Below are 12,850 nucleotides of genomic sequence, written 5' to 3' on the forward strand. Positions count from 1 at the left end.
TTTTCGAGGTGCTCGCCCCCGTCGGCCCGTCAACGTGAGCCTGTCAGTTCATGTTTTCTAATACGTGTAGTATCACTATCTGGTCGTGAGTTACATACGATAACAAAGGCTTCCTATTTCAAATATAACTAGATCGTGGAGTATTTACTCCACACCCATTACTGTGGTGACAGCCTATACGTAATTATTCCCGAATCTGGGGGAGTGTCAATCACAAAGGACTGCCGGCAGCGACTAGCTCCTCTTGATACAAAATGCTACGGTATCACCCTTATCCCATAGTCTTACTTTCACTAAGCAAATAAAACATATGGAACTGAAACCAGAGATAAATCCTTCATCTGATTAAGTCAGAGCCACAGATGATATCATTTAATGATGTACTAATTGAAGGATGGCGTTTCTGCTCATCATCCAAACGTAATCTCACACATGGATGCTTGGACATTTTTGTCCTACGCATTATCTATGGACGAGCCGGAGACTGAGCACTACAGATAGTACCTGCTTGACCAGGCCAGGAAGCCACAAACCCGATTTCAGAACATTTTATTTACAAGGGCAGTTCAATAAGTAATGCAACACATTTTTTTTCTCGGCCAATTTTGGTTGAAAAAACCGGAAATTTCTTGTGGAATATTTTCAAACATTCCCGCTTCGTCTCGTATAGTTTCATTGACTTCCGGCAGGTGGCAGCGCTGTACGGAGCTGTTAAAATGGCGTCTGTAACGGATGTGCGTTGCAAACAACGGGCAGTGATCGAGTTTCTTTTGGCGGAAAACCAGGGCATCTCAGATATTCATAGGCGCTTGCAGAATGTCTACGGTGATCTGGCAGTGGACAAAAGCACGGTGAGTCGCAGGGCAAAACGTGTGTCATCATCGCCGCAAGGTCAAGCAAGACTGTCTGATCTCCCGCGTGCGGGCCGGCCGTGCACAGCTGTGACTCCTGCAATGGCGGAGCGTGCGAACACACTCGTTCGAGATGATCGACGGATCACCATCAAACAACTCAGTGCTCAACTTGACATCTCTGTTGGTAGTGCTGTCACAATTGTTCACCAGTTGGGATATTCAAAGGTTTGTTCCCGCTGGGTCCCTCGTTGTCTAACCGAACACCATAAAGAGCAAAGGAGAACCATCTGTGCGGAATTGCTTGCTCGTCATGTGGCTGAGGGTGACAATTTCTTGTCAAAGATTGTTACAGGCGATGAAACATGGGTTCATCACATCGAACCTGAAACAAAATGGCAATCAATGGAGTGGCGCCACACCCACTCCTCTACCAAGAAAAAGTTTAAAGCCATACCCTCAGCCGGTAAAGTCATGGTTACAGTCTTCTGGGACGCTGAAGGGGTTATTCTGTTTGATGTCCTTCCCCATGGTCAAACGATCAACTCTGAAGTGTATTGTGCTACTCTTCAGAAATTGAAGAAACGACTTCAGCGTGTTCGTAGGCACAAAAATCTGAACGAACTTCTCCTTCTTCATGACAACGCAAGACCTCACACAAGTCTTCGCACCCGAGAGGAGCTCACAAAACTTCAGTGGACTGTTCTTCCTCATGCACCCTACAGCCCCGATCTCGCACCGTCGGATTTCCATATGTTTGGCCCAACGAAGGACGCAATCCGTGGGAGGCACTACGCGGATGATGAAGAAGTTATTGATGCAGTACGACGTTGGCTCCGACATCGACCAGTGGAATGGTACCGTGCAGGCATACAGGCCCTCATTTCAAGGTGGCGTAAGGCCGTAGCATTGAATGGAGATTACGTTGAAAAATAGTGTTGTGTAGCTAAAAGATTGGGGAATAACCTGGTGTATTTCAATGCTGAATAAAACAACCCCTGTTTCAGAAAAAAAATGTGTTGCATTACTTATTGAACTGCCCTCGTAATATATGCCTTGCGTGAATACGAGGACTCCTTTGGGGAACTGCCACTATCATAGTTTTAAGATCTGTTTCAGATCTGTAAATAATCGGGAAACAAGAAAATTATAGTAAATAGTGTTGGGAAGTGAAAAAAGTAATAAAAGATAGCTCAGTCCTGAGCATTACACAGGGAAAAGTGATATTCCTCGTTCGAGGCCGTTCGTTCAGTTTGCTAAGAAGTATTAAAATAAAATGGTATGACATTGTTGCTGGGAAGCCTTAGGAAGAAGTTTCAGTTGCATAAATATAAACGCTGATTTCTTAGTGTGCGTTGGTCTTCTTTCTTCGTGCTGTATAACTGTTGTTCCCTGTTGGACTTCTTGTTGTGGTCTTCAGTTTGACATCTGGTTTGATCCAGATGTCCACGCTACTCCGTTCTGCTCAAGCCTTTTCATCCGTGAATACTCTACCACAACATACATCCATTTGAACCAACTTACTGTATTCGGGTTTCAGTCTCCTTTACAGTTTTTACCACCCCCACCTCCCCCCAAACATCATTCTAATACCAACATGGCAATTTCTACATGTCTCAGACTGAGTTCTATCAACCAATTCCTTCTTATAGAAAATTTTGGCCACAAAAGTCTTTTTTTCTGAATTCTGTTCAGTACCTTGTCATTAGTTACTTCATCTAACCATCTAATGCTCAACACTCTTCTACAGCGCCACGTTTCTAATGCTTCTTGTCTAGACTGCTTATTGTCCGCCTTTCACTTCCGTACCAGTTTATTAGGCTATACAGAAAAACATCTTCAGAAAAGACTTCCCAACACTTAATTTATATTCGATACTAACAGTTTTCTCTCCTTCAGAAACGCCTTAGCTAGTCTCCATTTCATAGTTTATCGTCTCTTCTTCGTCTGTCATCAGTTATTTTACTGCCGAAATGGTGGAACTTGTATAAAAGACGTGCACGAACAGAGTCAGTGAGGGTGTGGAAGGTTGCGACAGGCACGTGGAGCCCAGTCGACTGCAGTTGCGCTGCGGTTCCCGTTTGACTATCCATGGCGCGAACAACCCAGTCGAGGTGGTCCCACAGATTCTCGACTGGATTTATATCCGAGGATTTGGTGGTCAGGGAAGTACGGTAAACTCATCCTGCGCCTCTTCGAACCATCACGTACACTGCAAGCTGTGTGACATGTTGCAGTGTTCTGTTGGTAGAAGCTATTGTGCCGAAGAACAGATTGCATATAAGGTTGGACATGGTCCCTAAGAAGATATGCATATTTCTATTGATCCGTTGTAGCTTCCAGACTAGCAAAAATGGTTGAAATGGCTCTAAGCACTACGGGACTTAACATCTGAGGTCATCAGTCTCCTAGACTTAGAACTATTTAAACCTAACTAACCAAAGGACATCACACACTTCCATGCCCGAGGCAGAATTAGAGCCTGCGACCGTAGCAGCAGCGTGGTTCCGGATTGAAGCGCCTAAAACCACCTGACCACAGCGGCCGGCTCCAGAGTAGCGAGGTCACCCGACGAATAGACGAAAGCATTGCCCAGGCCATACCGAATGCTGGGTGTTGGCCCTCAGACTTTCACGTCTTTCACGCCAAAGGACACCTGTACAGTGAAGCATAAAACGTGGTTCGTCTGAAAAGGTCACCTATTGCCACTAAATGGACGTCCAGTTGCGATATGGTCGTTGAGGTTGGTAGCTCCTCGGGTCACATGTGCGGTCAGCTGCTCGACAGTTGCACGTCTGTTCGCCCGTACACGTCTCTGCAGCCGTCGTTTATCCCTGTCATCTACGGCGCTTGGTGCACCACAGCTGCTTTGAAGCCGGTTTGTATAGCGCATTTCCGCAATGCACGGTATCCTGTACCTACGGTAGCCGTTTTGGAAATACTCCCACCCTTGGCCCGAAAGCTAATGATCATGCCCCTCCGTTAGACAAATCGCTCTGTTTCAGCAATGAGTGCACTATTCCACGGTTAGGGCTACCACCCGCCGACCTGAGTGGTGCTTATTGCACGTTGACATAGGCGTTGGTCACATCGGTGTGACTGGGACGTGTATATCCACCGTCCATTCCGATCAACCGTTCTTCCATGTTCTTTCTGTCTCTGATAGAATTACAGTGTCACTGGCAGATCTCAAGAGTTTTTTTCCGAGTTTTAATTCCTTTTCCTCTGGTACCTGGACGTTTATTAAAAGACAATCTAACAGATCCACAATGTTTTTTCACACTTCTGTATATTATTCTGGTTATCAACTTGAACGTATGAGCTGTTACGCTGCCTTGATCTCCATTCCTCTCATTTACGTACCATCGACTTTTTCAGGATTTAGTCATTGATTGAGTTTCTTTCTACCCCCTGGAAACAGAGCGATACTCAGCTAGAATGAAAAGACTGTACTGTTTCTGTTCTTTTGTGAATCATTTACTGTTGTCTTCCACATGCCTTTACGTTTCTCTCAGCCATCATATTTACAGATAATGCAAGATAACACATGGCAACCGAGGAAACATGAATGGGACCCTTCAGGCACAAAGAAACACTAAAAATGAGGCTTCTAAGCCCTTCGACTGGACTGATAGAGTACCTGGGCGGTTGTAACCCGTACACTATGTATCTTTACAAAGCCAAAACATGAATGATAGTTGCGCCTGCGGCAATGTGGACAAACCAGAGCACAAACTATGCGACTGAGTCCCGCACGAAGACGGAGCGGGTAGTGGTCGCCAGGCATTAAAAATGCTGGATCCCAAGCGTCCACAGAGGAACGAGTCAACCTGGTGCATCTTGGACGATACTGCAGCCGCAGTATCCAGGAAAGTCAAGAAAGACTGTACACGTCAGCATGCTGCTGTCCCAGCTAGCCAATTTACACAGAGGTGACTTAAGTCATGGAATGGCAACATGCACACCTACAGATGGCTGCAGTAATGCGTACACAGGGTCTAAAAGGACAGCATATTAGCAGAGCTGTCGTTTGTACTCAGGTGACTCGTGTGGAAAGGTTCCAGACTTGATTATAGCCGCACGACAGGAATTAACAGACCTTGAACGCGCAGGGGTAGTTGGAGATAGATGCATAGGAAACTCCATTCCGGAAATCGTTAGAGAATTCATTATTCCAGATTATACAGTGTTAAGAATGTGCCGGAAATACCACATTTCGGCCATTACCTCCCACCACGGACAACTCAGTGGTCGACGACCTTCACTCAACGACAGAGAACAGCGACGTTTCAGTAGAACACTGCGTAAAACAATCGCAGAAATCAACGACAAACGCATCTGTTAGGACGGAGTGGCGATTATGGCGCTAGTGGTTAATGGCAGCAGACGACCGACGTAAGTGCCTTTGCTAACAGCACGACATTGCCTCTGTCTCCTCTCCTGGGCTCTTGACGATATCGGTTGGACAACTGACGACTGGAAAACCGTGACCTGATCCGGTGAGTCCTGATTTCAGTTGGTAAGAACTGGTGATAGGGCTCGAGTGTAGCGCAGACCCCACGAGGCCATGCACTCAGATTGTCAACAAGGCGCTGTGCGAGGCAGTAGTGGCTCCGTAATGATTTTGGCTGTGTTTACATGGAATAGATTTGGTTCTCTGGCCCAGCTGAGCCGATCAGTGGCTGCAAATGTTATGTTCGACTACTTTGAGACCATCTGAATTTGTGGACTTCATGTTCCCAAACAACGATGCAATTTTTATGGCTGGCAATGCGCCGTGTCAACGGGCTCCAAGTGTTCGCAATTGGAGAACATTCTGGACAGTTCGAGCGAATAATTCGGCCTTCCAGAGCACTCGAAATGATTCCCATCGAACATATGTGGGACACAATCTAGAGGTTAGTTCGTGCACAAAGTTCTGCATCGGCAACACTGTCTCTATTAAAAACGGCTGTAGAGGCATCAAGGTCTGTATCTATGCAGAGGGCTTCCAGCAACTTGTTGAGTCAATTCCACGTCGAGTTGCTGTACTACGACAGGCAAAAGGAGGTCCGACACGATATTACGAGGTATTCCATTACTTTTGTCACCTCAGTGCATTCGGTATATGGAGAGGAGGAAACTGAGGTCAGCGGCCACTGAACGAAATGGTATTATAGAGTTTATATTGGATAGCTGCAAGTGATAGCCGGAATGTCGCTTCTGGGGCGTAACAGCCTACTTGAAATAACATGCCGCTGACGTGCTGTCCTGTGGCCAAGGAATACAGCAGACAATGGCTGTTCACTAGCATAGTACTAGCGCGGATCAATTAACGGAAATAAATCACCTACAATGAATATGCACTCTAATAAATAAACATAAACAGAACAAAATCTATAATACTAACAGTATTAGTTCAGTTTACTGAAGTTTTGTAGTTGTACGATGTAGTTGTTGTGTAAGCATTTTCTAGAATTAACAATTCTTCTTCGCATTGTTTGAAATGATCAGGAATAAATAATTAATATGGACACTTATTATCATCCACAAAAATGTGAGTTGTATAACGTTTTGTGTTAGCAGAAGAGCCAACACCGTGTTACGATTGGAGGCCGAAATGCACACGTCTTAGCTCATGCAGGCTGGCGTGGAGAGGGAAGAACTACACTAACGTGAGGTCTGGAACATGACAAGGAATGAGAATTCAGAAAGCGGACGTAATTAGTTTGATACATAACTTTAATACATTAATGATGAACGTCGCTCTTGACGTTATATGATTCGCAATATTATCTGTTCAGAATACATTCTTGAAGATAGTAATTATAGCAACTGAATATGGCACCTTGCTAGGTCGTAGCAACTGTCGTCTCTGCAAATGAGAGCGTATGTAGACAGTGAACCATCGCTAACAAAGTCGGCTGTACTACTGGGGCGAGTGCTAGGGAGTCTCTCTAGACTAGACCCGCCGTGTGGCGGCGCTCGGTGTGCAGTCACTGATAGTGGCGACACTCGGGTCCGACGTATACTAACGGACCGCGGCCGATTTAAAGGCTACCACCTAGCAAGTGTGGTGTCTGGCGGTGACATCACATAACGTATGTTGGTATGTTAGACAATAGGCTGTAATGTGATGAATAAGCAACTATAAACGATACAGCCTAAACAGTAGCTAATTTACAGTAAAACGTGGACCGAAGTGTTTACGTCGTGACGTGGCTCTATGGCAGGAAGAGAGGGGAAGAAAACCAATGTGCACTCCGTGTGCATACCGGGGGGAGTCATTCCAGATGTGGAAAGGGTCCGTCCGGATGCCATGAATGGTACAGGGTCCACCCATCTGCAGGTGGTCGCTCATGTCGGCACCAATGATGTGTGTCGCTATGGATCGGAGTAAACCCTCTCTGGCTTCCGGCGGCTATCTGATTTGGTGAAGACTGTCAGTCTCGCTAGCGGGATGAAAGCAGGGCTCACCATCTGCAGCATCGTCGACAGGACTGACTGCGGACCTTTGGTACAGAGCCGAGTGGAGGGTCTGAATCAGAGGCTGAGACGGTTCTGCGACCGTGTGGGCTGCAGATTCCTCGACTTGCGCCTTAGGGTGGTGGGGTTTCGGGTTCCGCTGGATAGGTCAGGAGTCCACTACACGCAGCAAGCGGCTACACGGGTAGCAGGGGTTGTGTGGCGTGGACTGGACGATTTTTTAGGTTAGATGGCCTCGGGCAAGTACAGAAAGGGCAACAGCCTCAAAGGGTGCGGGGCAAAGCCAGGACATGCGGGGACCAAGCAACAATCGGCATTGTAATTGAAAACTGACGAAGCTGCATTGGTAAAGTACCGGAACTTCAAGCGCTGATAGAAAGCACCGAAGCTGAAATCGTTATAGGTACAGAAAGCTGGCTGAAGCCAGAGATAAATTCTGCGAAAATTTTTAAAAAGGCACAGACGGTGTTTAGAAAGGATAGATTGCATGCAACCGGTGGTGGCGTGTTTGTCGCTGTTAGTAGTAGTTTATCCTGTAGTGAAGTAGAAGTGGACAGTTCCTGTGAATTATTATGGGTGGAGGTTACACTCAATAACCGAACTAGGTTAATAATTGGCTCCTTTTACGGACCTCCCAATTCAGCAGCATTAGTGGCAGAACAACTGAGAGAAAATTTGGAATACATTTCACATATTTTTCTCAGCATGTTACAGTCTTAGGTGGAGATTTCAACTTTCCAGATATAGACTGGGACACTCAGATGTTTAGGACGGGTAGTAGGGACAGAGCATCGAGTGACATTATACTGAGTGCACTATCCGAAAATTCCCTCGAGCAATTAAACAGAGAACCGACTCGTGGAGATAACATCTTGGACCTACTGATAACAAACAGATCCGAACTTTTTGACTCTGTAAGTGCAGAACAACGAATCAGTGATCATAAGGCCGTTGCAGCATCCCTGAATATGGAAGTTAATAGGAATATAAAAAAAGGGAGGAAGGTTTATCTGTTTTAGCAAGAGTAATAGAAGGCAGATTTCAGACTACCTAACAGATCAAAACGAAAATTTCTTTTCCGACACTGAAAATGTTGAGTGTTTATGGAAAAAGTTCAAGGCAATCGTAAAATGCGTTTTAGACAGGTACGTGCCGAGTAAAACTGTGAGGGACGGGAAAAACCCACCGTGGTACAACAACAAAGTTAGGAAACTACTGCGAAAGCAAAGAGAGCTTCACTCCAAATTTAAACGCAGCCAAAACCTCTCAGACAAACAGAAGCTAAACGATGTCAAAGTAAAATTCTATGTACCGACTTGACAGAAAATCTTAGGAAGTTCTGGTCTTGCGTTAAATCAGTAAGTTGCTCGAAACAGGATATCCAGACACTCCGGGATGATGATGGCATTGAAACAGAGGAAGACACGCGTAAAGCTGAAATACTAAACACCTTTTTCCAAAGCTGTTTCACAGAGGAAGACCGCACTGCAGTTCCTTCTCTAAATCCTCGCACAAACGAAAAAATGACTGACATCGAAATAAGTGTCCAAGGAATAGAAAAGCAACTGAAATCAATCAACAGAGGAAAGTCCACTGGACCTCACGGGATACCATTTCGATTCTACACGGAGTACGCGAAAGAACTTGCTCCCCTTCTAACAGCCGTGTACCGTAAGTCTCTAGAGGAACGGAAGGTTCCAAATGATTGGAAAAGAGCACAGGTAGTCCCAGTCTTCAAGAAGGGTCGTCGAGCAGATGCGCAAAACTATAGACTTATATCTCTGACGTCGATCTGTTGTAGAAATTTAGAACATGTTTTTTGCTCGAGTGTCATGTTGTTTTTGGAAACCCATAATCTACTCTATAGGAATCAACATGGATTCCGGAAACAGAGACCCAACTCGCTTTATTTGTTCATGAGGCCCAGAAAATAGATACAGGCTCCCAGGTAGATGCTATTTTCCTTGAATTCCGGAAGGCGTTCGATACAGTTTCGCACTGTCGCCTGATAAACAAAATAAGAGCCTACGGAATATCAGACCAGCTGTGTGGCTGGATTGAAGAGTTTTTAGCAAACAGAACACAGGATGTTGTTATCAATGGAGAGACGTCTACAGAAGTTAAAGTAACCTCTGGCGTGCCACAGAGGAGTGTTATGGGACCATTGCTTTTCACAATATATATAAATGACCTAGTAGATAGTGTCGGAAGTTCCATGCGGCTTTTCGCGGATGATGCTGTAGTATACAGAGAAGTTGCAGCATTAGAAAATTGTAGCGAAATGCAGGAAGATCTGCAGCGGATAGGCATTTGGTGCAGGGAGTGGCAACTGACCCTTAACACAGACAAATGTAATGTATTGCGAATACATAGAAAGAAGGATCCTTTATTGTATGATTATATGATAGCGGGACAAACACTGGTAGCAGTAACTTCTGTATAATATCTGGGAGTATGCGTGCGGAACGATTTGAAGTGGAATGATCATATAAAATTAATTGTTGGTAAGGCGGGTACCAGGTTGAGATTCATTGGGAGAGTCCTTAGAAAATGTAGTCCATCAACAAAGGAGGTGGCTTACAAAACACTCGTTCGACCTATACTTGAGTATTACTCATCAGTGTGGGATCCGTACCAGACCGGGTTGATGGAGGAGATAGAGAAAATCCAAAGAAGAGCGGCGCGTTTCGTCACAGTGTTATTTGGTAACCGTGATAGCGTTACGGAGATGTTTAGCAAACTCAAGTGGCAGACTCTGCAAGAGAGGCGCTCTGCATCGCGGTGTAGCTTGCTCGCCAGGTTTCGAGAGGGCACGTTTCTGGATGAGGTATCGAATATATTGCTTCCCCCTACTTATACCTCCCGAGGAGATCACGAATGTAAAATTAGAGAGATTCGAGCGCGCACGGATGCCTTCAGACAATCGTTCTTCCCGCGAACCATACGCGACTGGAACAGAAAAAGGAAGTTAATAACAGTGGCACGTAAAGTGCTCTCCGCCACACACCGGTGGGCGGCTTTCGGAGTATAAATGTAGATGTAGATGTAGATGTAGAAGTCTGTCAGAATGTTGTGTCCACAGTGCTGGTTCTGCTGACGGTGAGCACTTGGTTCCTGCCGACCAGCTGCGACGAGCGCCTCTTGCTGGCGACCCTCTCCGTCTTCCTGCACTGCGCCGTCATCGACAGCCTGTCGTACGCCATGCCAGAGGACGGACGCAGCGCGCCGCAGGTCGGTGAGTACCGCAGCGCAGTTCCCAGCCCGCTTCCCAGGAAAGGATCGGTGTGCTGCCACCGTCATCCGTTTTCCGTAAGGTTATTACAACCTCTGGGCGCCCCTCTATTTAGGCTCCGTTTCCAAAACCGCCTAACTTTCTGTGGTGTGCGTACTGTAAGATCGTCAGTACACACACCATCAAATTATTTGATTTGTCGCTCTAACCAAGTAGGTGAGTGTCAGCAGTGTGTCTCGTTGTCTAATCGTCGCGTGCTTATCTCCTGCCATTAGGTCAGACGATAGAAATGCCACTTGCACGCTTAGAGTAGCAGATTGTCGGTAACCAACTTTAAACAGAACTTGATTAATTTTCAGACACATTTATTAAAATAATAACAAGCATAAAAATTACTTAACTTGATTCTGGATGCTATTTACAATTGACAATCTGAAGTCCCCTTGGGGACTGGTACGTTAATCTTATTCTCACATATCTCTGAGACATGACAAAAGTGTCTATAAATTTCTCTTAATGGCTATGTACAGGGATATGGAAATCTTATTAGGCACAGACTGAAACTTGACTATAGACTGGTACACTAATGCAGACTGGTACAGACTGGTGCAGACAAATGCAGTCTGGCTAATCGGAGGTATGTACACTCGTTATAATACCTCGCGCATTCATGTATCACTGTGCGAGTGTGATCCGCGAGGAGAAAAAATTCTACGTTAGCAGCAATCTCATTGGCTGCATTACATATTAATACGCGGATCGGCGGAAGCTGAATTTGGTCCGTCTCTATGGCAGCGCCATCTCGTAGTGCGGAGACGGACGAGCGCTGAACCTATGCTGTTGTGCTTAGCGGGATGCGCTCTAGTGGGAAAGTTGTGTACGCGCTGACTACGCGGAACTATGTACACAACACTTTCTTTGGTCCTTGTCGGCTCATATTACAACTGCGTGCAAAATGGCGAGTCCCATCACAGTCAAAGCCCCTGAATCGTTTTTCTCTGCTCTCCTGTTGTACCGGAGATTTACTTTAGTGAATACTTCCAATATGTGTCAGTTTTTACTATTGTTGATCAGAAAAACGAATGCTATCAATATCAGCAGGGATTTCATTAAGTTCAGTGAAGGTTGTAGGTTTGTTAGTAAATACCACTCAAGAGCGACCCTAAGGTCGCATGTCATGAACAGTGTCAACCACCTCCCTCTGGCCGCGCGTGATTAGCTGAGCGGTCTCAGGCGCTGCAGTCATGGACTGTGCGGCTGGTCCCAGCGGAGGTTCGAGTCCTCCCTCAGGCATGGGTGTGTGTGTTTGTCCTTAGGATAATTTAGGTTAAGTAGTGCGTAAGCTTAGGGACTCATGACCTTAGCAGTTAAGACCCATAAAATTTTACACACATTTGAACATTTTTTTTGAACCTCCCTCTCATTAGCCTCAGTGTGAAAAGCAAGATGAGCTTTCTTAAGACTCTACACCCAGCGAAAAAGATATTCTTTGCAATCTTGCACATGAAAGTATTTTTTTATTAACAAGCTGATTTGTTAACCCGTGTGACAGATTATATAAACTATTCTTTGTCTCAACTTCTTCAAGCTACCTTCATTCCCAATTACCTGTTCTAGAATATTTCATAAACGCCTTTTAGCTAGAGGAAATATATAGAACACGAAAAAAAAAGAGAAAAGAACGTCAGACACTCTACGCAGAACCAGAAATTCGATGCATCCCCACTGATAAATATAAAAAGAACAAGCTGAGATCCACTAATACATAATTCATGGAGCCCTTGCAGAATTTACATGAGGAAACCATTCTAAGACTAAACTTTTGCCGCAAGTCAACATCACTATATCCCACTGCCCGTGGACCACTCAATGGGCTTATAGAGATTTCATAGACGTCCTCTTCTTCTCTTATCGCCAGTAATCTACTATATGAAGGGCTTATTTCAGTAGTGGTACCAGTCCACATTTGTTCATATTGAGATACAGAGTCGTAAAGTTAAATGGGCGCTGAAAAATCTGCAGTTGAGATACCAGAAACATTCAAGTATAAGGCTTCTTGGTAGAGATGAACCTTTCTTTCTGTTTGTTTGGCTCATTAATTATAGACAGTGAAGTGGAGGTAATGGACTTGTACCACTATTGAAATAAGCCCTTCATATATCTCATATACAATGTAGATATAGTCTAGCAGTGCATTAATCTGAACAAGCTGAATAACTGACGTGGAACTACTATGTAAAAATTCTAGAGAAGCCTGGCCACCAGCAAGAGACTCCCAGCAAAGAAGAACTGTGTCACTTAC

General features: G+C 45.2%; 1 protein-coding gene across 1 annotated transcript in view; it reads left to right on the forward strand.

Annotated features, from left to right (window-relative positions):
• LOC126480914 (neuronal acetylcholine receptor subunit alpha-3-like) overlaps positions 1 to 12,850 on the forward strand; it is a 142,098-nt gene that overhangs the window by 84,555 nt on the left and 44,693 nt on the right. Inside the window, exon 7 of the mRNA XM_050104321.1 lies at positions 10,399 to 10,551. Within this exon, the coding sequence (XP_049960278.1) occupies positions 10,399 to 10,551 (153 nt within the window). The remainder of the gene's footprint in view (positions 1 to 10,398; positions 10,552 to 12,850) is intronic.

Source organism: Schistocerca serialis, chromosome 5 (assembly GCF_023864345.2).
Source record: "Schistocerca serialis cubense isolate TAMUIC-IGC-003099 chromosome 5, iqSchSeri2.2, whole genome shotgun sequence".
NCBI lineage: Eukaryota > Metazoa > Arthropoda > Insecta > Orthoptera > Acrididae > Schistocerca > Schistocerca serialis.